Below are 27,276 nucleotides of genomic sequence, written 5' to 3' on the forward strand. Positions count from 1 at the left end.
CGGAATGTCCGATTGGGGTCGTATTTGTTTTGTTCTGTTAGTTCTCGGTCATGGAAGGTTTATGAGGCAAAAAACATGAAAACAATGAGAGTCTTTGAAAATCGATTTTTACGTACGCTTGAAACGGGGACTTGGGCTTGGCTATGGACTTGAAACAAAAAACAAACGCAGTAGGAAAGACAAAGTTTGCCTGGGACAGCTAGTACATATATACAAATTTAGTGGCATACGTGGGACCGCGCATAACTCGTGAACGGAACATCGGATTTGGGTTGTCTTTGTTTTGTTCTGCTAGTTTTCACCCAAGGGAGGTTTATGAGGCAAAAGACTTAGAAATAGGTTAATAACTTTTTGCAACATTTCAATAGAAACTGTCGACATTTATGAAAGCAATCCTTAACCAGTCTGATTCCAAAATTATTTGAAAAGTCTATATAGAAATTTCTTTAAAAAAAAACACTAATATTCTAAATTCCATCAACCTTTATTTCATTAAATATTTTCTGAAAAAAAAACCTTCAAACTATTATTTAAACTACTCCTACAACATCCTACGCTTTAGAAAGCTCGCCATGGGTTTATCCATATTTTTCTTCTAGCAGTCTACCAACCTTTTTTAAAGGGATTTGTCAAAAATTATTTAAAAATAATCCGGGATTTGCACGATCCAGGGATTCTATAGAAATACTTCAGAAAATCGTACACAATTTTGCCGAGTTTAATTTATAAAAAATCCTTACGGTTTGTACCCAAATAATCCTTTATAAGTTACACAAGCAACTACGTCATTTTTAAGGAGTGTCACCAGAGCACTATGGGGCGGCTCCATACAAATAGGTGGCCAAAAATATTTTCGCGTCAATTTTATAATGTCTTGCTCCTATTCGTAGGGTTTATGCCTGAAAAATATGAAAAACATGTTGAACAGGTTGTTTCAACACGATAGTTTTAACCCTCCTTTGGCATTAGGGTCATTTTTGACCCAAATCGTACACTACGTCAGCGAGCTGCTGCCAACGTGATGCAAAAGGAAGGTTAAACAGCATGAAATTACAAGGGCGTTGCATACTTTTAGGCGTTTAAGGATTTCTGTTCCTATTTACAAAATGGATTCCAGAACATAACACGCTTCGCTAAGAGATCCAAGACCAGATTTAGACTGCACTATGATTGATCTACCGATGAAAGTGGCCATGGCGACCAAATGTTTCCTCAGAGGTATGGCCAATGGGATGATTTCATATAGCAATATCTCAATCATCGCCAACAACATGATTGGAATTGCAGAATAGCAGCTAGTAGCAGCCAAATTTGATTTCAATGCCTCCCAGGGTTCCTAAACAAAGACATAGGAGTAGTCCCGAAGCGAAACTCAGCGAAACTTTTTTGTATGGAACGGTTTGTATGGGAAAAATTTGAATTTTTTGATGTGGCATTATTTAATAGTTTTACAATCAATATTTCTAGGTCTGATACATCATTCGGAAGAATTAAAAGCAAGCTTTTAGAAACTACTTCAAAAGTTTAACATTTTCCATTTAAGCCAAAGATATGCAAAGTTGAATATTTCATTAATTTTACCAAAAATTATCAATGGTCTCATTCTGCTGCCAATATCTCGATAAGTATAGGAATTAGCAAACTAATATTCTAGGGTTTACTAGTCCAAGTGGACTACTTCCAACTACCGAACCTAAATCTCAAATTGAATAAAGTCAATTTTCGATTTTTGGCCACCTGAATCCCCTTAGTGCAGAGGCTAGACTTGCAATTGTTTTGGGTAATTCGACTCCCTCCTATCATCATTATTACTTATTAGATATTTTTCTGAAAGTTTTTTTAAAGCAATTTTCTGTATTTTGGTAGAGATATATGTATTAAGATTTCTGTTAGACATTTATCCGTGACTTTTGGATCTGCATTCGATCCTTTACAAATGTTGGAGTACTTTCGATCACTTGACAATCATTTGACTCATTTATCCATAACTCAGATCAGAAGCATAATATTGAAATGAGATGTTCGGCATACTTGAATATAAGTGTTTTTCCTACAATTATCACCAAGGATGCCATATCCTAACTCTCATATATGCGGCGTGATAGCGCTAAATAGTACCATCTACTCATACTAAACGATCGAAAAATCCGATCGTTTAGTATGAGTAGGTAGTACACACTTTTACGCCGTAAATATAAGAGTTGAAATATGGCGTCCTTGATAATTGTAGGAAAAAAAATAATCTACAAGTTTGTCGAACATCACATTTTAATATTAGGCTTCTGAACTGAGTTATAGACAAATGAGTCAAATGATTGCCAGATGATCGAAAACATCCTTGCTCATGATTTCCGTTAGAAATAAGTCAGATATTCCCCGAAGGATTTCCTAAAGAAGTGCTTCAGAAAACTATGTGACTTTTTTTTTAAGAATCTGTAAATTCCTTCTAGAAATTTTCCAAGATCCACCACCAACAAAAATAATCTCGAAACTTTACTTAATTTGAGATAAAACGAATGAGGGACTATTAGAAATTTCTTCCCATCTTCGGCCGCCAATTCCCCTCAAAGATCTATAAGAACTAACTGCATGAGTTCTGAAGAAACTTATTCCAGAAATGCAAACAATGGCTCTATGGTTCTCCAAAATTTGTTAAAGAACTTTATAATTCCCTGATTGACTCTATAATTCCCTGATAATTCCAGGGTTTTTTTTTTCCAGGGTAAAGAAAATTCTCTGATAATTCCAGATTTTCCAGGTTTTTTCAGGTAGTAGACACCCTGATTGGGCACTTTTTCGCTATAACTCAGTTAATTCCAAACCAATTGACTTGAAATTTTGTACACGGCTAGATACTATACGTATCTCATCTCGTTCCATGAATTATGTCAATTGGTTCAAAACTGACAGAGTTATAGAATAAAATACACAAAACAGAAGCCCTGCCGAAATGGTTCCACTTCCTTGCCTAACTGTATCTCGCCCGAATATGAAAAAGGCAAAGTTTGCTTTTTCGTTCCAGAGAAGCAACCAGGGATTTCTCCAGGAATACTGGCTGTAATTGATTACTCCAGGAATTTAGGATAGGGTTTATGATGTAGAATTTTCCCGAAGTTACTGCCCGTTATTAGGAATTTCTTTAAAAAAAATCCAGGGATTCCAGGAGTTTTTCATGGAGATTCCACTATAAATTATTTCTTCTTGGGATTCATCCAGAGATGCCAGATATACATATTTTTCTGTATTATACAGATTTTTGACCTTCTATACAGACAAGATACAGAGTACAGAAAAATACAGATGTTGGAAATGTGATACAGAAATCATTAAATTTGAAGTTATTTTCAATAGACTAAATGAAAACTTTAACATTATAGATTGCTTACTTTGAAGAATTTATGGATATTTGTGCAAAAAAAAACCAGTGAAAATTAAAAACCGTCAAAAAGTAGTGCATTTTTATTAGTTTCTATTGCAATCAAGGACTCTCGGTGTCTGCGATACCCTCAAATACGGCGATACAGAAAAATCTGTATTGATTGACACAGATTTTTGATAAAATAATCTGGCATCTCTGGATTCATTTCACAATTTCAGGAATTTGTGATCGGATTCCTCCTTATAATCTTGCTGAACTCTTGAGATTCGCTGTACAGCCAATTGACCGAATGCCGTTATGCCAAATGTTGTTTGGCCAAACGCCATTTGGCCAAATGCCATCTGACCGAAAGGGTCGTTTGGTCGAATAGAGTTCAAAGTAATTCAGATTCGCAAACAAATTCCGAGTGACATTAAAGCTACCAAAATGATCATCAGAAATATTTCTTTCTTTGATTCATAGGCTTTTGTTTCAAAATTGAGGCGAGATGTTTTGAAAATCAGTTTCTATTCGCCCTTAGAGTGTCATTTAGAGTATTAAGGTATTTACTGATTGATTTTTTCTTGTTGGAAGATTTTTTTTTCTTTTTTACAAGCATACATTTTTAACAAAATTTATTAAAAATATGGTTTTTGAGAAAAAAAAAAGCAAAACACTTTCCACCTGGAAACAGAGCATGAACACTTAAATTCCTTTTTCGGCCAAACGGCATTCGACAAAGAGCATTTGGCAAAAAAAACAGAACCTTGTGATTCATCCAGGTATTTTTGCTGGTGTTTATCCAGGAATTCTAGCGGGAATTTCTATAACAATCCCTTCAAATAATTCCTTGAGAATTTTTCAGGAATTCCTCCTGTTCCTACTCCGAAAGTTTTTCAATGAATTCCTTCAGAAACTCCTGTTGCGATTCTTGCAGGACTTTTCCAGGAATTTCCAACCCCACTGGAGATGTATCCAGATTTTTTCTCCGGTGAATCTTGAAATTAGGCTAGAAATTTCCCTTGGGATGCTTTCGGGAATTTCTTCAAGATTTTTTCGCAATTTCTACACAGATTCATCCAGGGATCTCGGCAGGGGCCCCCTTAGTGATTAAAAAAAAAATATCTACGGGTGCATTCAGTTATTTCTCCAGGAATTACTCTAACAATATATCCAGGAATTCTCCAGGAGTCCTCTTGGTATCCCGACTAGAAGCACATAACAAGATCATAACAAAATTATGACAACTGTTATTAGAAATAACAAAAGTAGATATAATTCTGTTGTAAGCCTATATGAATACCTATAACAAAATTATAATAACATTTGTTATAATTTTAGTAACAAAATTATAACAAATCTTGTTACATTTATTTAAAAAGATGTATAACAACCTTTGTTATATTATGCATTATAATATACTTGCTTATAGCATAATTTTGCAACACGTTTATACCAATCTTTGTTATATTTTTTGTAACAAAATTATTTCAGAATTCATTAGATTTCTAGTATTATAGCGAAAAACCTTGATGATACTAGCCAGATTGAGCCAAGAGATTTATAACAAAACTTGTTCTGGAATATACACTCCCGATCAAAAGTTTGGGGCCACTCTCTCAAAAACGTCATTTTTTTAGGCCCATATCTCCGCCGATTTGCGTCCGATTTCAAAACCCTAGGTCTCATTCAAAAGATAATAAGTCAAAGTAACTTTGAACAAGATTTAAATGAAACTTTTACAAAATTATTTGTATGTAAACATAACACAAAGTTGCCAAATTTTCTAAAACATGAATATAAACTTACGGCAGTGTCGTTAGAAATTGGATCGACTAAATTTCAAGATGAGAGCGGTAATATAACCTATTATGTATAAGCTTTCAAATGCTTTTTGTCGAATTTGGCTAAAAAATCTAGGAAAAAAGTTATTAATTAAATCGTGGTCGTGCGGCTAGTGTCACCAAGCACTCGTATCGTGTCGTGCTGAGGAGCGCGGGTTCGATTCCCGACGCAGCTGCCAGGAAAAGTTTTCGGCTGTGCCACTGGGCATTGCATGCTAGTCCGTTGTCTAGTGTCATGCTACCTTAAAAGAACAAATACAGGGGGTGGATAAAATGTTTGGGATAGGTAACTTTTTTTCTCTCAGAAAAAAAGTTCAACATGCTATAATTTTTCATTGAGTGCATCAAAAAATCTCAAATTTTGACTGTTTTCAACCTATTATGTGTGCATTTTGAGCTCGATTGAATAATGTTAGAACGGTTCGGGTAAAACACTATTTTTTATACAACTCATTTTTGAGCTGTCATATCTTGGAAACGAGTGAACCGAACTGAAAGAAATTTTGAACGTACACTTACAATATGTAAATGCTTCACAAACTATTAAAACATAAGTACTTTTTAAACGTTGAAAATAGTGTTTTACCCGAACGGTTCGCACTTCGCAAAAATTAATCAATTGAGCCCAAATTTTTACCAATGATGCACATATAATAGGTTGCCAAAGAGTCAAAATTTGAGATTTTTTGATGCACTCTATGAAAAGTTACAGCATGTTGAATTTCTGGGAGAGAAAAATTACCTATCCCAAACATTTTGGCCATCCCCTGTAGCTCACTGGAAGCATTGAACGTGTCCGTGTCTTTTAACTTTTGATGTCATCGACCAAAAGTTTGGGGTCACCCCTCAATATGATGTATCAGCCAAAAGTGTGGGGTCACTTTCGTAAAACATGTCAAAGTGCTTTGGTGTTATTTTCGTCATCTATAGTTCAATTTTTATCCCTGCAGAGAATCTTCTTGAAATTCTTACTGTGAATTCACTTTGAAGTTATTTTTCCACAATTTCTCAAGCCATTTCCTCTGGGATTCCTCCAAAAGTTACTCCAAATAGTCTCCCAGATCTTTTTTCAGAAATCGCTCCATGAATTTCTCCACGGATTTCATCTGGAATCCTAACAGTGATTTCATCAGACATTCCAATAGAAATTCCTCCAATGATTCCTTTTTTTTTAATTTCTTTGTATTTGTGAATTTTATCTTAATGCTAGTTCTTCACACTCCAATGATTCCTCTAAGAATTACTCCAGGGATTTATCCAGTAAATCTTCTAGGGATACCTCTAGGGATTTCTTCGGAGATTGCCATAGACATTCGGAAATTACTCAAAGAATCCCAAAGCGCACCCCACCCCTTTCCCTGACAACCATCACTTGCTGCTCATTATCATTTTTTATGGGTAAGGAATTGATTTAAAAACCCAGATTAATCCACCTAGGCACTATCACCAGCCTTTCTCGTCGAATATGCACTCATGATTTTCCCATCCACGTTAGCCGAAGTGTTCCTGAATCCTGAGAATACTTTATTTAGAAAACTTATTGATGTCACATATTCCTACGTTGTGTTCAACGACAAGACAGAGCTGCTGGTTCAGATATGGTCTGAGACTATTTCCCTGCTCTCCGTTTACCTGGTTATCGAAAATGCTGCGGTTTGTTGTGTCGCATGCATGGATTTGTAGCATTTTCATATATGGCCCTTCCAACTAACAATTGCAAGCCACAAACAAGCAAGCTTGCTGAATAGTGGCTTAACAATGGTAATGATAGCTGAACTAAAATTATGCTCTACACATTACTGTTTAAATTATTTTTCAATTTAGAAAGTAGTCAATGTTTGACTTTCCTCATCGGTATCAGCAATGATAAATTAAAACACTTTTCAAAAGTTTAACAAGAAATTTATTCGACAAGCATTGATTCCTTAACAAAAGAGTTTAACAAAACATTTGTCTGCATCTTATCAAGCTGATGTATCGATAAACATATGCTCCTGAACATTGTGGTTTTCACTTGTCAAATAAACGCCTCACGGTGTCAAAATTTTGATTATTATCGAACTTTCATGTACCTCGGATTTTTCTTCATAGAATGTTAGAATTTCGGCTATTATGTATAAATTCAATATTTGAAAATATTCTATCGGGGAAAATTTGAGTTAGCTGAGTTTTTGGCTATTTTCCATACTAAAAATGAATAATTACTATTTTAACCTAAAAAAACGTCCCATACAAAATGTATGGAAAAATTTTCGCCGATGAAATATTTTCTAGTTTTCTGATTATGAATATATAGCCCAAATACTAAGCATTTTCGAAGAGAAATCCGAGGTACATGAATATTCGATAATAATCGAGATTTTGACACCGTGCGCCTTCAGCCCGTCATAGATTGACTAGGAACTTTGTTCGGATTATGGGATAAATCATGGCTAAAACTGTTTAGACAACCGAGTTATTAAAGAACCAATAGTTTAAACGAATTATATAAAATAAAACAGAATAGAATTATGTAGTTTAACATTGGGTACCAAGAAACGTAATCAACGTAGAAATGAGGCATTTATTTATTATTATTAGTCTGTAACAAGATATCTTGTACCTTGAGTGTTATATTTTTTTATCTTCCGCAGCAGTTCGGTTGTACGAGACGCTTGGATCGATGCATTTCACATTTCAGTGCTGTTGTGTTTACTTAATATTGTTCCCACAGTCACCTAGATAACCAAACAGCATTCAGAAATCGACACATTTCAAATATCCCTAAACATCTGTATGCACTATTTATTGAACATAATATCATGATTCCATGACAAAAGCATAAATAAAAAAAAATGCTTAACGGATCGTCGACTGAGCATGAGTAGATTACCTGAACAGACGCTGTGAATGCACAATGTTCAAGACGATACCGCACCACATATTGTCATACATTTTTAAAGATCGATATTTAATAATAAAAATAAAAATATATTCATACAATTCTCAATTAGTACGTCTGGAAACAATATCTTCAATAAGGACCAACACTTTTTGGCCGCATTCGATACAAGTTTTCTCACCATGCGATAAAAATACTGACAGCGAAATCAGAATGGAAAGCACGTGTTTTGGGCTGAACAGCTGTTGAAGTATAAGGCGTAGTTCAGTTGATTACCACGTGCTGTGCTAATTCACCACAGGCTTGTAAACATTCGACACTTTTCACTACCTTCGTTTCGTTGCCGCGGTCGGGTGTCAGCTTGCTTTGTTTCATTCGAGCGCGACCGCTACCTCTTACACACAACACGAGCGGCAGAACGAAGATCAATAAACAAAAAAGTGGATCAAATCATCGTCGTCTGACATGATGACATTTTTCTAATTCCAGCTTTTTGCAAGATTTCAGCCAATTTTGATTATGATTGGGTATAATATTAGTTTATTCGTGTGTGATAAATCGATTACGACACATACATTTATCCAAAAACAGCTCTCTTTATGGGAAAGACAGGAATAACAAAAACCGAACCATCTCCCGAAGACGCAATCGTGGTCGAGCGCATTCATTCGACATTTTTGTTCCATACAGTAGTTTGATCGCTTGTGTTGTGAATGTTGGAGACAAAGGCAGCCGAATATCGAGGAAAAGCTGTCAAAGACTGTGATCGCTAACAAGACTGTTCACCACTGCTGAACACAAGTTCAGGAGTGATCATTATTGAGCCATGGGAAGATTATGTTTTGCTTTGGATGCTGTATCTCACCAGGCATACGGCTGACAATCGACAGGTCTCGAGTTCTAATCCGGATTTAATTCCTATTTCATAATAGGTGTTCTCAGCATGAGAGCAAATAATTACTCTCGTGAGAGTTCAACATTTTTGCATTTTATTTATTTTCAGTCATTTTTGCCAAAGCTTAATAAACGCTCTCCTGTATATTTTTAAACGCTTTTAACAACAAAAAATTAAGTTAATGCACAACATGATGCTTTACAACTTCTCCAAATTTGTGTGAACAAAACCCGAACATAGGTTGTACGTTAAAATAATTCAAATGTTATTCTACATTATGCTGAATTAATTCTTCATAATGGTGCCTGTTAAATGAGTGATTGTTATAGTTGGGCCTTCCTACGGTACCGGTCCGGAACACTTGAATGGCCATAACTACGGAACGGCTGCACCGACCCAAACCATTTTCAATACGAAACAATGGGACCAGATTTTCCGTCGAATGAACCGTCAGTCATTGAGGTTTACTGCGAAATCATTTTTGGAGTGAACATATAGCCTTACTAGTACACTTAGTGTACAAGAAAGGCAAACATGTCCCGATTTTGTGAGTCCAAAATGCTACCAGGGGCCAAAACCGGATCCTCACTGTAGTTTACAATATTTGTTCCAAAATTCAGTATTAGTTTTTAAGTGAATAATAATCATGTCATTAAAGCTTATTTTTGTTTGAATATGTTAAATAATATGAAAATCATATTCTAAAAACAGTGATTGAGTTCTGCTGGAGTTTATTTTGCAACTAATTAACAAGAATGAACAGATCAACAAATCACAAAAATCGGACACCAAATGATCCAATCGATCAAACCTTCATCTTAAAATGATGTCATTTATGTTGCATTTTGAGATTTGAGATGTGGCTATAATTTTCAACCACAGCTCAAAAAGATCATTTCAACAAATTATTTGGCTCGAATTGATTAAAGCATATTATTTATATCCTAGTGCTTCAAAAATCAAATACAATACAATGGATTGATTTCTTTACATCTGACATGCATGGAAAACTCAGGAGGATATATGTGCAACCTTAATCGCCAATCCATTTATCAATCCAACACCCATTGAATCGGCCAACGATCAATCTTAACCCGCGCGATACGGAAACCCATTAAACGATGCATTTCTCACCCACGCAAGCCACGGCAGGCCGACCACCCACACCTTTGCCAACCCCCATGGCACTGCTCAGCGCGGATTACTCTCATAACCCACTGCCCATCGTTGCAATACTATGGTGTTTCTTTTAATTACTCCTCTGCTGGCTGCCCGCAATAATGTGCAACGGTGTTGCTGGTTCAACCCATTAATTTAACTGCATTCCTACCCCCCTCGACATGCCGAGTCGCTCGCCGCCGTCGTCGTTGTTGCCGCTCGAGTTGCGATTCTTTCGCCAGGAAACGTGCAGCTTTGCGCGTCAAGTACCATTAATCTTACAATTGCTCGATTTATTCACAATCATTAGCATGGAGCCGCCACCGCCGGAGCCGGAGCCAGAGCCAGAGCCGTTCGCCGTCGCGGGGGTTCCGGTGGTCGCCGCAGAGGCATCCGGGGCCGATCCGTTACCAAGATGGGGATGATGATGATGGCTGTTGTTCTGGGCGCCAGCATGACCGCTGGTGGCTTCGATGCGACTGGCAGCACTGCCAGCCCCGGTTCCACCTCCACTGGGGTCACCGCCGACGCCGTCCATGTTCTTGGTGAGGGCCAGTCGCTCCTCGAACGACACCGGTGAGATCTGCGGTGCCCCGGTCAAGCTGCCCGGGTGATTGATGCTGTTCCGGGCGTGGTGGTGATGGCGGCTGCCGTTGTTGAAGGATGTTTGCTGCGTGTGCTGTGGGGACATAGGGGAAGAGACGGAAAGGTGCAAACGGTGAGATAAGATGTGCAAGTTTTAAAATTACTTTCCGGGTCGGATTAAGAGGGTTCAGGTGCGGGGCGGGAAGCTGGACAGCGAAAGCGGATTTGCAAAAGCTTAATGCTATTTAGGTTACAAATAGAGTATAAAAATCGTGGATTGAATCAGAGGTGCGAAGCAGTAAGTGAGTGCCAATGCGTGATAATTGAGTGGATTTGAATGATATTAGAAAGGAGCTAGGCTATCAATAAAAGTAGAAAGTGGTGGCAGGTAGCTAACAGCTGAATCTCTTACATGTAATGGCTTGCCACCTATTTTACGCTTAGCACATTTCTTGGTAGTTTTGCATCCAGCAGAAATGACTTTGAGGACATTCAGTGGGTGACAGGACGCTATAGAGACCCAAGTATATCCCTTTCGTGACGAACCAGCACAATTGCGCTGTTGAGCGGTACCAGTTTTGCATATTTTTTTCATCTGTTTAGACTTTGTTTTATGTGATGTAAACTGTTTCAATGATTCAGCCATTACTTATACTTGTTTGTGTGTAAACAAACTTTTGTTTACGTTGCCTGTGCAATTTTGTGGTAAACAAAAAGTGGACAAAAACCGTAAAACATGAAAAAGTTTTGTCTGTCGCATAATTTTAATTTCCGATTTATCTAGGTAGTCAAAGCTAGAAATCGAAAGATAAAGAGTAGTTCTTTCAAATGAGGTAAAATAATTGTTGTTTTGTTGGGAAATCTAAGAGTTCTGGAAAGCCAAAGTTGAGCCATTTGTATGGAGATTTCCATTTTTTGCGCTCCGTCACGAAAGGGATATGGCGTTCATTGTTTATCAATTTGATCTGTATTTCAGTACAACTGGAGTCTGCACCAGCTGAATGCTTATCCCTGTAGCTGATGAAACTTGAGCTTACTAAACTCTAGTTAGATTTGTGGCCTACCATGCATCTCCTTATACGCTCGTAGCTACCTACACTGTGTACTGCACTGCTAACTAAGGGTATGCGGGGTGGGATTTTTTCAAAGCGATTCGAAACGAAACGATATGATTTTTTTTTTGATACGATGCGGTACGAAACGAAATGAAATTTAAAAATGATTCGTGGGATCGATACGAAATCCGGATTCACTCGGTATTTTTCGAAACGCAACGAAATTTCCGTAAAAGTTTCGCGGAATCTTGCAGGTATATCTTTTTTTTTGTGAAAATTGATACTGTGTGCTTACATTTTTCATTGACTGAAAGATTGATGCTTTCTAAAACTTACGATTACGGAAAAAAGCAATATGGTAATATGGAGCATTTTTTATTTCTTTTTATTTGTGAATTTTCACTAAAGCTAATTCTTTACACCTTGTGGAGCAAGGAGTACTGCTGCAGCTGTATTATATAGTCAATCCTTTTGGTATCAGTAATTAACCTACAGTCACCTCACCGTTAACCTAAAACACTCACGGTTTTAGTAGGTTTGCCGACGTTTGTCATTTTAGTTTACTAAAATACACAAAAAATTTTCCTGAAAATCTGAACTTTTTTTTGGCAATTAGTTTGAGCTTACTGTCAAAAATATACCTTTAAATGCTTTAGAAAACTCATGGAAATTTAATAATATTTCAGTCTTTTTATAAAGCTTTCCTGGATTAATTGGATGAGAGTTCGACTGTACTATTATAGCTGTTTTGATTATCGGCAAAGCAGTCTTTTTAATTGTAAAACGAGTTTAATTATTTAACCCACCATAACCCCAAACCAAAAACGAATACTTTATTGTAAGTTAAAAATGTGTAGTATACTAAAAATATTGTAATGAAATCAATAATAATTACAGTCTCTCCTGAAGAAGGCGTCATATCTGCGCCGAAACGTCGGGTTAACCCTTTGAAGCCGAATTATTTCGCCGCTGCTGTCGCAACCTCGCTGGTCTCGAACATGGTTGTTATACTCGGTTTCATCGCCGGGGTCATATATGACCCCTCCGGCTGCAAAGGGTTATAATAAAACTTATTTTACAATTAAAAAGACTGCGTTGCCGATAATCAAAACAGTTTTCCTGGATTTTGCACCTGAATTTTGTTAAAATTCCTCTTCCAGAGTCGAAACACTTTATATCCAGTGCGTCTCCTTCGATTTGTTGTAATTATATTTTCCCAAAGTTATATCTTGAGTGTGATCGATGTTTTCTTACTGCATCGTTTTCCAAACTTGAGCTACGCGTCCTTTGTCTATTGTCATCATATAGTATAGCTAAGTCACCCACTAAATGAGAAAGGGTGCTCTCTTTCATTTGAAGCTAAAGGGTGATACGGTCAAAATTTGGTCACACAATTTGTTTCATAACTTGAGACTGCGTACACCAAAACAGCTGATTTTTGGATCAGTAATCGTTTCAGTTTCGCTCTCGCTTTTGCATGATATTCAATGCGCTTTTTTACTCCGTTTAAAAACGACATGTTATTTGTGAAGACCGTGTGAAAATTTATTGTAATGAGTTCTGCGAGGTGATAAATCTGTCCTCTATCGTCGGGTCATATCAAATTATCGATCGAAATCACAGAAAGCTGGAAAAAACTCAATAACTGTTGCTACTACTGCTGAAGTTAAGGTTGTTTACAATGGAGGATACATGCAGAAAGTGCTCCACTACTATCGATATGATGAATGATCTCTTCACTGTTTGTGAAGGAAGATGTGCTGCTAAGTTTCACGCATCTTGCGTCGGTGTGTGTGAGGACAGTGTATGTGCTCTAACTAACAACATTATTTGGATGTGCGATGATTGCATTAGCGAATATCGTCAAGCTAGAGATCGCATGTCAATCTCAAAACCTGAAGCGACCGGCCAATCCTCGATCGCAGCTGAGTTAACAGAAATAAAATCGCAAATTGCGGCAATCAACAGTGCCATGGCTAATTTGACTCCTATAACAGCTTTCAATTCAACACACCGACACTCAACTCCAGATACATCACCAAAGCCGACGATCAATGCGCGTGCGTGTACTTCCTATTGTGCAGCTAGGCAGAGTAATGAAGACTGTTTTTCGCTGCTGCTAACAAACATCGATAGATGCGTCACAGAAAACGAAATTACCAACTTGGTGTCGGAATCGCTTTGTGCTCCTCAACCCGAATGCATGAACGTAACCAAGTTAGTGCCAAATTGGAGAAACTGTGAGGATTTAGATTTTATTTCATTCAAAGTGGTTTTGCATGTTCGATGGAAAACCTTAGCAATGGATTCGTCTACCTGGCCCAAAGGTGTAAAATTTCGAGAGTTTATTTGTAGAAACAAGGATATATGGAAACCGACTTCTCTGAGAAATGTTACCGTATAGTTACATGTAAATCGTATACGAATTAGTCATTGAAAAATTGTGATTGAATTCAGGTAGATTATTAAGTTATTTATATTGTATTGTTTGTCATCAGTTGTTGGTTACGTTATTTGTTTTTGAGACGTGTAAATTAAAGTGATATAAGTTGAAAATGATAATTTGTTGGAATTGTTGAATGCATTGATATTCGTTTTGTAATTTCTGTATGTTTGCCCTAGTTTTAAATATTAGGTAAGAAACCAGTCTGTACAGTTTAACTGAAGATGGAGTAATAAATAATAATAATATTTGTAATGGTACATTATATGTAGCGTGTACCATAAAATTTTCATCAAAATCGGTCTAGTATTTCCGGAGATATGGTTGAACCCTCAGGCAAGTACGCAACTGCCAACCTCAGGCAAGTACGCAACTTTTTCAAGCCCTTCGCACCCTGATTCATGCAAAAATTCCAGCCAATTTCCTACAAGCGGCCCTCGGATAGCCTCGCGGAACCGGACACCGGGACGCACACTTGCCATAGGCTTCGAGGAAGTCTCTATCCCTCTCATTGCAGTCGAGCCCCTCCAGCCAGCGACCGCAAGTCGTCCCGGTCCTGCATTTGAGAAGGGAGATGAGATCTTCCGACCTCTAACGTCAGGCAAGTATGCAACTCTTTCAAGCCCTTCGCACCCTGATTCATGCAACAATTCCAGCCAATTCCCTACAAGCGGTCCTCGGATAACCTCGCGGAACCGGACACCGGGACGTACACTTGCCATAGGCCTTGAGGAAGTCTCTATCCCTCTCATTGCAGTCGAGCCCCTCCAGCCAGCGACCAGCAGTCGTCCTGGTCCTGCATTTGAGAAGGGAGATGAGATCTTCCGACCTTCAACCTCAGGCAAGTACGCCGCACATCCGAGCTATTTCTCTTCTGAGACGTCCATTGATTCTAGCCGATCTTCTCCAAGTCAACACCGTCTCATTGGCGAGAATGTTTCACCGGTACGCACGGATACTGTACATTCCGAGAGACGAACCACCGGTTCCACCCAGGCAGTTGCCTCGCGGTTTCAACGGACTTCCAAAGATCTGCTAATTTATTATCAAAACGCCGGAGGAATGAACACCGATGCCAATAGATACTTGCTGGCAACTTCGGACGACTGCTATGACATCATCGTTTTGACTGAAACTTGGCTCGATTCCCGTACCCTGTCCAGCCAGGTGCATGGGCCTTCGTATGAGGTGTTCCGTTGCGACCGTGGACCTAGAAATAGTCTTAAGAATATTGGTGGCGGTGTTCTTGTTGCGGTAAAAAAGGAACTAAAATCCAAAACGATCGATAGCGACTCCTGGGCAAGTGTGGAGCAAGTGTGGGTTCAAATCAAACTATCAGACCGCAACGTGTACTTGTGTGGGATTTACGTTCCTCCTGATCGCACTCGCGATATCGCTTTAATTGACGCACATATCCTATCGACTATGCATATGGTTGATGTAGCGACTGCTACTGATGAGATTATTGTGATAGGAGATTTTAACCTTTCCGGTATTTGTTGGAAGTCGTCCCGCGACGGTTTCCTTCATCCTGACCCAAGCTGTTCTACCTTCCATGCTGGTGCAACCCGTCTTATCGACAGTTACAGTACTGCAACGCTGCAGCAGGTTAACAACGTGATGAATGAAAATGGACGTTGTTTGGATCTCTGTTTCGTCAGTTCGAAAGATGTGGCTCCGTTGTTAACAGCTGCCCCGTCCCCCTTGGTTAAGACTGTTACACATCATCCTCCACTTGCACTCGTTCTCAACTATAATGACGCACACATCCAAGAAAGCATTTCTCCGGTCTCGTACGATTTCAACCGGGCGAACCACCAAGGCATAGCTGAATTTCTTGGTTCAATAGACTGGCTTGACGTTCTGGATTTGAACGATGTGGAAAATGCTGCTCTAACACTTTCGCATATCATGGGACATGCAATTGAAAGATATGTACCAAAAATAAATCATTCCTCCTGTGGCCCACCTTGGCAAACTCAAGAGCTCCGCAGAATGAAGACTACAAAACGTGCAGCCCTTAGACTGTATTCCAAACGCCGAACGCTCCTTCTACGTGACCATTACTTGAGGGTGAACAACGAATATAAGAACACTAGCAGGCGCTGTTTCAGAAGATATCAGCTACACATCCAACGAAAACTGAAGTCGAAACCCAAAGCGTTCTGGCGATATGTGAATCAACAACGAAAGGAGTTTGGGTTGCCTTCCACAATGACGCTTGAAGGTCGAGTGGCCTCTGATAGAAACGATGTGTGTCGTCTTTTCGCCAGTAAATTTGCTAGCGTTTTCAGTGAGGAGGTTCTATCCGAAGAGCATATAATGCTTGCCGCTAGTAATGTTCCACTGAACGGTGATGTACTAACTACGATTGGTGTTGATGATACAACGATTGTGAGAGCAGCCAGGCAATTGAAATCATCGATCAATCCCGGGCCCGACGGTATTCCATCATCTTTCCTAAAAACGCATATTGACGAATTAGTCGACCCTATCCGGTTGGTGTTTTCTTTGTCCCTAACTAGCGGAATTTTTCCGTCAGTCTGGAAGAAAGCTATCGTGTTTCCCGTTCACAAAAAAGGCGATCGAAAGGATGTCAGTAATTACCGAGGAATATCATCTCTCTGTGCCATCTCGAAACTATTCGAGCTTATTGTTATGGAACCACTGATGTCTCATTGCAAGCCGTACATCAGTGAAAATCAACATGGTTACATCTCGGGTAGATCCACTACCACGAATCTCTTGAACCTTACATCTCACATTACGGACAGCATGGCTGAACAAGCCCAAACTGATGTGGTCTACACGGATTTGAGCGCTGCAATTGACAAGATTAATCATGCTGTGACGATCGCTAAACTTGAGAGACTCGGGATCGGCGGCCACTGCCTTAAGTCACTCTATTGCTCGCTTGTTCGTTCGACTCTAGAATATTGTTCCGCTGTCTGGCTTCCATACTATCAGAACGGCATAGAAAGGATTGAATCGGTTCAGCGTCGCTTCATCCGTTTTGCACTTCGCAGGCTTCCCTGGCGTGACCCTCACCGATTGCCGAGCTATCTTAGTAGATGTCGATTGATACACCTCGAAACGCTACAAACACGCAGAGATGTTAATAGAGCGATGATAATCGCGGATTTGCTGCAAGGGAGAATAGATTGTCCTGCTATTCTTGCACTGATCGACATTAGTGCTCGCAGCAGAAGACTACGGGCTAATGCCATGTTACGATTGCCGCTCCGACGAACTCTTTTTGGACAAAACAGTGCAATGATTGGCCTGCAACGTTGTTTTAACAGAGTAGCGTCAGGGTTTGACTTCCATCTTCCCAGACAAACCATCCGCCGTAATTTTATTGAAGAACTCACCTCCAGAATAGTGTAATGAATTGTATTGTAGTTGTTTTGTTCTGTTGTACGTATTATTTTTTACTGTTACTTGACCGAGCTTTGTTGTTATTTTTAAGTACTAACCATCATTGGGACAATAAGTCTGTTGATGTATTAATAATAAATGAATAAATAAAACCCTGAGATCTGCAATTTTTAAATTTTGTGCAAAGAGGATTCACACATTTTTACTGTTTTATTCATAGAGCCAGAGATACTTAACCGATTTCAATGAAAACTTTTCTGTATGTAAAGTATGCATATCAAAATGTTGTGTAAAAATTTCATTCAATTTGATCGAGCCGTTACAAAGTTTTATTTGCTTAAGTGGCACCCGGTCAGTTTTTTCATATTCAAACTGCTACAACTTTGAAAGTATTCATACTAAATGGCTCAAAATTTTACTAAGAACATATTTTCATAATAGTACTATACTGTAAAATTTTGATAAAAATCGGAGCAGTATTGGTAGTTCTATAATCAAAATTGTGCTTAACTGACCTTAAATTTCCGAAAATTTACTATGGAGCGCCTTTGTACAAAATTTTAAAAAGGTAGGTCGATGGTTTTATCTATATATCAACCAATACTTAATCGATTTTGATGAAAATTTTATGGTATAAGCTACATATAATGTAGCCTTACTGGTCCAAAAATCAGCTGTTTTGGTGTACGCAGTCTAAAGTTATGAAAAAAATTATGTGTCCAAATTTTGACCGTATCACCCTTTAAGAACGAAATATTCTATCGGGGGGTCTAGAACAAAAAACCGTGATTTCTAGAACATATTAACATTTAACATAACATTTTTCATAAGGGCCTAACTGACTTGATCGATTTCTCTTCGTCGACTCTCTCTATCGCTAATAACTTGATCAAAACAAACAAAATCATTATTCTTTTTGTTCCTATAGCAACATGTAGTCGTCTTCTTCGCATTTCAACTAAAAAATCTTTGGAAAACTCAATACACATTCTGTGATAACACAAAGAGAGAATCGATGAAGAGAATTCGAAAATGTCAGTTAGGCCCAAATGAAAAATCAGTGTCGAAATTTCCGAAAAATACCCATTTTTGAGTACTTTTTATCTAAAACGTGTATGGGAAAATAACACCCGATAGAACATTTCGCTCTTAGCATCAAATGAAGGAATAGACTCTTAGCTTTCATTAGGTGGGTGACCTAGGGATACTGCTTTTTTTTAAATAATATTCTTCTACCATTTACACCATGTGGTATGATGAAACCCGACTAGATGGGAAAAACAAAAATATTGCAGGTTGTTATTTTGTAACAATGATTTCTGTTAAAATGTTAAAATAACAAAAAAATCTAACAAAACTCGTTCTAATATAAACAAAAATATAACAAGTTGAGATATAATCATAACAAGATGTTCGGGTAAAACGTTACCGGTGCAGAGCCCTACCATCATCAATCACTACAACTATACAACTACAACTATACAACTATACTCTACTTTCTGTATCACACAATCTGTCTATACCACAACGTAGGCTAAGTTGGCTAAGTTAGACATATCTCTGAACAGTGGTAGATCCAAGGTATATAGTGCTCTCGAGACATGTCTCGAGATATTTTTGTAATTCTTTGAAGAAACTTTAAATAATAAAGATTTTTAAGGATTAGCATTTACACTATATATTAGTTTTCGAAATTTTTGGCAGTTTCGCGGAATTTCGTTTTGTTTCGGCGAAAGGTAATTTTTAGAGGCGAAATTTTTAGAATTTGACGAAACGAAACGAAATTCAAAATCATAAATTTCGCCTACTTGAATTCCGTGAAATTCCGTGGAATTTCGTTTCGAGGTTGGCAAAACTATTCGGTATACCGCATACCCTTACTGCTAACCTTGCACGCTACTGGATGGTGATTTACATCTTAAAAATCAATAAGGATAAGCATGGTGGATAATGTTTAACAAACAGATATATACACTTCTACGGCACGGATTCCTTCTACACGGTCTACTATTGCACGGATTACTATTACAGGGCAGTCCGTGGTGTAGGAATCCCAGTGCTTATGGGATTTCGCCTACCTACTTGGGGGTATGGGCAAATATCTCAAGCGTATTCCAAGTTAGCGCCTTATTTTCTTTGCAAAAGTTGTAGTAATAGAATAGATCTACCATGCAATGCAAACTTACATCCAATAAGTTGGCAATTTGGCCGGTAAAACTCTATGCAGAAATAGTTGCTATGTACACTAGCCAGTAGGGGTGCTTACTCATAAGTTTGTGTGGCTTCGTGGTCATGCGGCTAGTGTCACCAAGCATTTAGTCGCATCGTGCTAAGGAGCGCGGGTTCGATTCCCGCCGCAGCTGCCAGGAAAAGTTTTCGGCTTTGCCACTGGGCGTTGCATGCTAGTACGTTGTCTAGTGTCGTGCTTCCTTCAAAGAGCGAACAGCTCACTGGAAGTACTAAAACGTGTCCGTGTTTTAAAAAGTTACCACAAGCTTTATCACAGGATCTAGTTTATTTGGAGCAATTGTGTCGGCAAAGTTGTACAGAAAGTCAAGAACAATCCAGTGATTTAACAATTAGTTGATGATTTGACGCTTGGTGGTGTCTCAAGCAACCAAATGTTCCGCTTCCCATGACAAAATGACGAAGCTAATGCCGTTTTTCTTTTTGATCCAGTTTCAACCTGGGTTGGAACTGGATGAGATCACAGTTTCAATCTCAACCCGATTTCGGTTTCGCTTGTACTAAAGTTTGTTTGAGTTTGTTTGACGTGTGTTTGATTACACATTTTCCGCCAATCCAGTTCCAACCCAGGTTCAAAAAGAAAAACGGCATAAGATAAAGTTCTGAATGGAACTATCTGGCTGCCTAAGAGGCTAACAATGAGCCTTGCCAAAGCTTCACTCATTGGTTTCCGTAAGACTCATTGTTAGCCTCTTAAGCAAATTGAAAGCTGCTTAAAGCGCAGCGGTATAACTGCAGGTTATCACGCAGGAGGGCCCGGTTCAAATCTTCATAGGAGTGTGGCATCGTAAGGTAAATGTGGTCATGTTTCAAGGAATACAAGCAAACGACAGAGGTAAATCTGAAAAGTACATTTTTGTTTTTAGATTCATTTTGAGAAAATTCCATCAGAAGCTACTAAGAAGGCTATCCAGTTTCCTTATTTGAACTCCGAAAATGAAGCTGGTTAGAAGGCCAAAGAGCAACCTTTAGCAAGCTGCTTAGCTCGCTTAGTACTTAGTACCCGCTTATTCGAACTTTTGATTACTTGGAGATAGTAGTCAAGTAAAGATTTGAACTGCTCTATATCGGGATCCAAAACAGATAGAAAAGTGTCATCTTCGCTCTTGACCTCCTACATGCTATTATATATGCTTTGAATGCCGCCGAGATAGAGCAGTTCATAACTTTACTTGACAACTAACGCCACCTAGTCATGAAATTGCCAACTAATAATTGATATAACAGATTACTTATCACCTCCTGAAGAACTTTGCCGAAGTCGACACTTTTCCATCTGCTTTGAACTCCGAGATAAAGCATTTCAATTTTACTAGACAACTAGTGGCATGTAGTGGTGAAACCACCAACTACAGTATGCGGCAGGAAAAAATGCGAAAGTGTTTTTCAACTTCAAACCTCATTTTCGTCCATTTGACATTAACCAATCTATGCTTCAACGTTCCATGATCTATAATAGGCTAGTTTTCTGAAAAGTTAATTAAAAAAATTCCCATTTAGGTCACTAACCTTTACAGGGCGGCGCCTGAAGATGAAGACAACCAGAATTTTCAAACCGCAGAAAATCACACAGGTCGCTAAATTTAGCATCTGATAAAACAAAATTTTTGATTTTCTCTACAATATCATCAAATATATGTACTTATTTCATCTGGTATGTGAAACTAGATGGCTCTGCATCAGTGTGGTCTGGTTGTTCATCGAATTTGAGCTAATTTTGTTACTGTTATAGTCATTTTGTTTAATGACCATTGGGCGCGCAGTTTATTGATATCCGCTTATTAGTCCTACATTATCACATGTCAAACATCAAATATGTTCATTTTTATTTTCCAGTGCTAGAATAAAGACATTGACTGATACACTGTCATGAAAAAATAGTCGTATATATCCCATATTTAGCGTGTAATAGTGCCTTGAACTTTTCGCATTTTTTCCTGCCGCACCCTGTACTAACTGAATTACCAGACCACTCATCCGCCTCCAGAAAATTTTTGCCGAAGACGACACATTTATATCTGCTTTGGACCCCGAGATAGAGCAGTTCACACGTTTACATGACAACTAACGCCACCCAGCGGTGAAATCACAAACTAATGACCGCACCATTAGATTGCTCTAGATTTCCCGAAGTACTTTGCCAAGACCACACCTTTCTTTCTGCATTGCATCCCGACTAAGACCCAAACACAATGACAACGGCAAAACGGAACGGCAGGAACGGCTAGCAGGGAATGTACTAAAACTGCCGTTGCCATTGTGCCGTTCCTTCCGTGATTCCTCCAGGAGTTGCTTCCGTGATTCCTTCAGGGATTCTTTCCAGAATTCCTTCAGGAGTTCTTTATGGGATATCTCCAGAAGTTCCTTCCGGGATTTCTTCAGGGGTTCCCTCTGTGATTCATTCAGGAGTTCCTTCTGTGACTCATCCAGGAGTTCCTTCCTAAATTCCTCCAGGAATTCCTTCTGAGATGCCTTCAGGAGTTCCTTCGGAGATTCCTACAGGAGTTCCTTCTGGGATTTCTCCAGGAGTTCCTTCCTAAATTCCTCCAGGAGTTCCTTCCAAGATGCCTCCTGGAGTTGCTTCCAGGATTCCTCCAGGAATTCATTCTGAGATTTCTCCAGTAGTTCCTTCCAAGATTTCTCCAGGAGTTCCTTCCGGGATTCCTTCAGGAGTTCTTTCCAGAATTCCTCCAGGAGTTCTTTCTGGGATTTCTCCAGGACTTCCTTCAGGAGTTCCTTCCGGGATTCATCCAGGAGTTCCTTCCGAAATTACTCCAGGAAGTCCTTATGAGATTTCTTCAGGATTTTTTTCCGAGATGCCTCCAGGAGTTCCATTCAAGATTCCTCCAATAGTTCCTTCTGAGATTCCTCCAGGAGTTCCTTCCGAGATTCGTCCAGGAGTTCCTTCCACGATTCCTCCAGGAGTTTTCGTCAGGGATACCCTGACCCTGAAGTTCCTTCCTGGGATTTCTCCTGTAGTTTCTTCCTGAATTCCTGCAGGAATTTCTTCCGAGATGCCTCCAGGAGTTCCTTTCCTTCCGGGATTCATCCAGGAGTTCCGTCCGAAATTCCTCCAGGAGTTCCTTTGAGATTTCTCCAGGAGTTCCTTCCGAGATGTTAGGGAGATTTTCAGCCCGAGGCTGGTTCATCTCCAATACAGATCCCTTCCGAGATGCCTCCAGAAGTTCTTTCCAAGATTCCTCCAATAGTTCCTTCTGAAATTCCTCCAGGAGTTCCTTCAGAGATTCCTTCAGGAGTTTCTTCCGGGATTCCTTCAGAAGTTTCTTCCGGGATTCCTCTAGAAGTTCTTTCTGAGATTCCTCCAGAATTTCCTTCTGGGATTTCTCCAGGAGTTTCTTCCGGGATTCCTCTAGATGTTCTTTCTGAGATTCATCCAGGATTTCCTTCTTAGATACCTCCAGGAGTTCCTTCCGAGATTCCTCCAGAAGTTCTTTCCGGGATTTCTTCAGGAGTTTCTTCTAAGAATCCCTTCTGGGATTTCTCCAAGGCATCCCGGAAGAAATTCCTGAAGGAATTCCGGAAGGAATTCGTGAAGGAATCCCGGAAGGAATTCGTGAAGGAATTCCTGAAGGAATCCCGGAAGGAATTCCTGAAGGAATCCCGGAAGGAATTACTGAAGGAATCCCGGAAGGAATTACTGAAGGAATCCCGGAAGGAATCCCTGAAGGAATCCCGGAAGGAATTCCTGAAGGAATCCCGGAAGGAATTCTTGAAGGAATCGGGAAGGAATTTCTGAAAGAACCCCGGAAAGAATTCCTGAAGAAATCCCGGAAGGAATTCCTGAAGGAATCCAGGAAAGAATCCCGGAAGGAATTGTTAAAGAAATTCGGAAGGAATTTCCACTACTGTTCAAAAGTTTGGGGCTACCCCCTCAAAAACATGGTATTTTTCAAGCTCATATTTCCGCCAATTTGCGTTCGATTTCGAAAATGTTGGTCTCATTCAAGAGATAATAATAAAGTCAAAGAACCTTCGAATATGATTTAGGCGAACTGTTTCAAAGCTATTTATGCGAGAACTTAACCTGAAGTTTCAACATTTTCTAAATAATGAAATGTAAACTTACGTCAATATCGCTGGTAATTTTATGCATAAATTAAGTCGGGGCTTAAAGAAACTTAGTTATCGCAGAGATGAACTAGCCCCCGGCTGAGATAAATAATAATAATAATAACTTAGTTATCGAGAACAGGTCTTACTTCTGGGCATTCGAGAAGGGGCCAAGTGGATTTCCAGGAAGTTTCAGAGGATCTCAGGGCGTTCCGACAGGTTTCGTTGACGTTTCAATGTGGTCTTAAGGCAAAACTGGATCCATTTCCTCACTTTTTGGTTTTTGATTTTTTATAAAATAACAAAGCAATATTTTCAAAATCGGTTTTCGTGCACATGCAGAGTATGTGGTATGGATCAAGGTATCTTCTGATTTTTTTCCAGATGGAAAATGTTTTTAGTTTTTGCAGAAACCATTTTTAACAAAATTTCACTTAAAATGGTTTCTGCAAAAACGAAAAACATTTTCCACCTGGAAAAAATTCAGGAGATACCTTGATTTATACTCTACAAGTGTACGAAAATCGATTTTGAAAATATTGCTTCGTTATTTTATAAAAAATCAAAAACCAAAAAAATGAGGAAATGCTTCCAGTTTCGCCTTAAAGGGTGTTACAAGGAATTTCAGGGGCGTTAAAAGGTATTTCAGAGAGTTTCAGGAATGTTTTAAGGGCGTTCCGAGAATTTTTAGAGGCGTTTGGTAGCTTTTCCAGGCTTCAAGTGGTTTCAGGGGCGCTTCAGGAGGTTCCTGAAGCCTTTTAAAAGCGTTCCTTGGGGTTTTATGGACGTTTCAATGGGGTTATGAAGGTTTCAGGGGAGTTTCAAGGGGTTGCGAAGGATTTTCTAGAGGGGTCTTTTGAGGTCGTTTCTAGTGGTTTTTCAGGGGCGTTTTGAGACGATTCAGAGGTTTAAGGAGGTATCAGGAGCATTTCAAGAGCGTTCAGGGATACAGGAATTACGGGGATTTCAGGTGCGATTCAACAGTATGAGATCCCCTGCAGCGATCCTGTGATCATCTGGAACTCCACTGAAACCCCCTGAAACGCTCCAGAGACCCACAAAACGCATGTGAAGTGAAACTCCCTGGAACTCCTCTAAAATCCCTGGAACGCCAATGAGACTCCTTGGTACACCTAAATGAACTCCTGAAACCTCCTGGCACCCCTTGAAACCCCCTGGGAGCTCTTAAATCCCATATAAGCCTCTGAAATATCCCTGAGACCCCTTGATACTTCCCTGGGACCCTCTGAAGAACCCCATAGTCACCCTTGGAACCCATTGGCCTACCTGAATCGTCCCTGAGATCCCCTCAAACGCCACTGATAACTCTTGAAGCGCCCGTAAGCACTCTGAACCCCCTGAGACCCTCGGAAACGCTTTTGAAGCGCCCCTGAGATTCCCTTGAACACCCCTGAGATGTCAGAGTACCCCCAGAAGCTCCCAAGGACCCCCTTGGAATGACGTCCTGGAGAGATGGAGAGATAACCTGGTACCTCCTGAAATCCAGTGAAACCCGCCCATGAAACTAACCCTGAAATGATCCTAAAACCCTCTGGAACTCTCCTGGAGCCACCTGAGAGCCCCTGTAGCTTGGAACCCCGGAAACCCCACAGCGAAACTGAGATCCTCTTGAAACTCTCCTGTAATTTTCTGGTACTCCCTACAACCATCCTACGCTCTTCCCTATAGTAACCGCAATATTTATTATGCACAATATTGGTCCTGAATAGCTGTATCATAAACTTGAAGTAATATCATTCAACGTAACATCATCATCAAGTGGTGAAATATTTCAACTTTACATAACATTTTTTTATCAATAATAATCGTTGAATTCATGATATTAATAAAAAAATAATGAAAACAACGTATTAAAAATTCAACGAATCATGTTTTTTTTTTGTTTTTGAGATACCTATGATTTTTGAAAATAAAAACATTATGATTGCCACTACTAGATTTTTGGACCCCCAATCAATTTTTGGACTATCTTAAGGGGTTATATGTTGAGATGCGTGGAAATACGGAAAGAATTAAATTCTTGTAAAAGTATGCATCCAATTTTTTTTTCCTAAATTCTTATTTTGATATCAAATGTGTATGATCAGCCTGAGAACATAAAAAATAGAACAAATTATCAAAGTTATAATAAAAAAACGTATTTCTTTAAAGATTTGGGTTTTCTATAGATGAAGTTGTTAAAAGAATCAAAATTTAAAATTTTCCTATCTTTGCTTAGTTGGAGCTTAACGATTACATGAAATATACTGAGAAGCTTGGTTCACTTCTCCTGAACTCACATCCACGATTTCTTGCAAAGATCGATCAAAGCACCAAAATTAACAAGCGTTTAATTAAAAGCCAAACATCAAACAGCCATTTTTAGCCACAAGCACAGTCAAGGTGCAGGGTTTAGTATGTATAGTCCCGAACATCAAATAACAACGTGAGGGGAAAACGAGTGGAAAAGAAAACAGAGAAGAAAGAAAAGTTCATCTACCTTAATGCTAATGTTTCTTACACTGGTCAGGTGGTAGTTGCTCCGACTGCTGGGGCTGGCGTTCATACGGGTGGCCGTGTGGTACATCGAACGGTCATCGTAGCCACCGACCCGGCCGCCCAGGCCCCGCGGGTTCCGCAGGCAGTGGCACTTTTCCAGCGCGTTTTTGAACTCCCGTCGGAATTTACCTGTAAAAGGTTGTGAGGTTGTGAGTTGAGGTTATTAGGAAAAACTTGTGTCGATTGATGTAATCGTATTGGAAGCCCGAGTAAAAATAATTTTTGAACGACAATATGTGTTAGAATGTAAATCGTGTTCCCTGATTGCTTCATATTAATTATACATTGTAAATTCTTGTGAAATTAACACTAACGATCAATGTTATATGGTGCGTTACCATAAAGTATATCGTTATTTTTTGTCTTTGAGAATAAATTATACTGTAATGTATTTTTTTATATTGGTTCTCAACAAAAATGTATTTAATGGTAAAAATTTCATTTACCATATGTATTATGGTGCATCACCATAAGGGGTATCATATTTTTATGGTTTTCTGCGTTTTATAAGTCGTATTTTGTTTCTATGACATAATAGTAACTTGTTTTGCGACATAACGCTAATTTGACACACGCATTGTCAAGTAATGTGGCTTGGATAAATGCTTTAGCACCGTCATCTGCTCCAGGTAGGTTCCTTTGTCAAGCATTGTCCCTCAAAGAAAATTCTTCGCATTGAACATGACCTACAAAGGACGTGGTAAACCCGAACCTACGTTACGACTGATGACGACAATGACGACGGGAGGGTCCAACCTACAAGCCGGAAGCTGATGAACCAGCACGAGCAGTGTATTTAATA

General features: G+C 39.1%; 1 protein-coding gene across 2 annotated transcripts in view; it reads right to left on the reverse strand.

The window, feature by feature from the left end:
- Positions 1 to 9,926: 9,926 nt before the first annotated feature.
- The window catches only part of LOC109412774 (tachykinin-like peptides receptor 99D), a 670,157-nt gene continuing 652,807 nt past the window's right edge, over positions 9,927 to 27,276 (reverse strand). The window contains exons 11-12 of one of the 2 annotated variants that reach the window (XM_029865175.2): positions 26,437 to 26,603; positions 9,927 to 10,815 (exon numbers count right to left, since the gene is read on the reverse strand). In XM_029865175.2, the coding sequence (XP_029721035.2) occupies positions 10,399 to 10,815; positions 26,437 to 26,603 (584 nt within the window). In that variant the 3' untranslated portion in view covers positions 9,927 to 10,398. Of the gene's footprint in view, positions 10,816 to 26,415; positions 26,604 to 27,276 lie in introns of both variants that reach the window. The other variant, XM_029865174.2, reaches the window with a different exon arrangement.

This window comes from Aedes albopictus, chromosome 3, assembly GCF_035046485.1.
Source record: "Aedes albopictus strain Foshan chromosome 3, AalbF5, whole genome shotgun sequence".
NCBI classification, from domain to species: domain Eukaryota; kingdom Metazoa; phylum Arthropoda; class Insecta; order Diptera; family Culicidae; genus Aedes; species Aedes albopictus.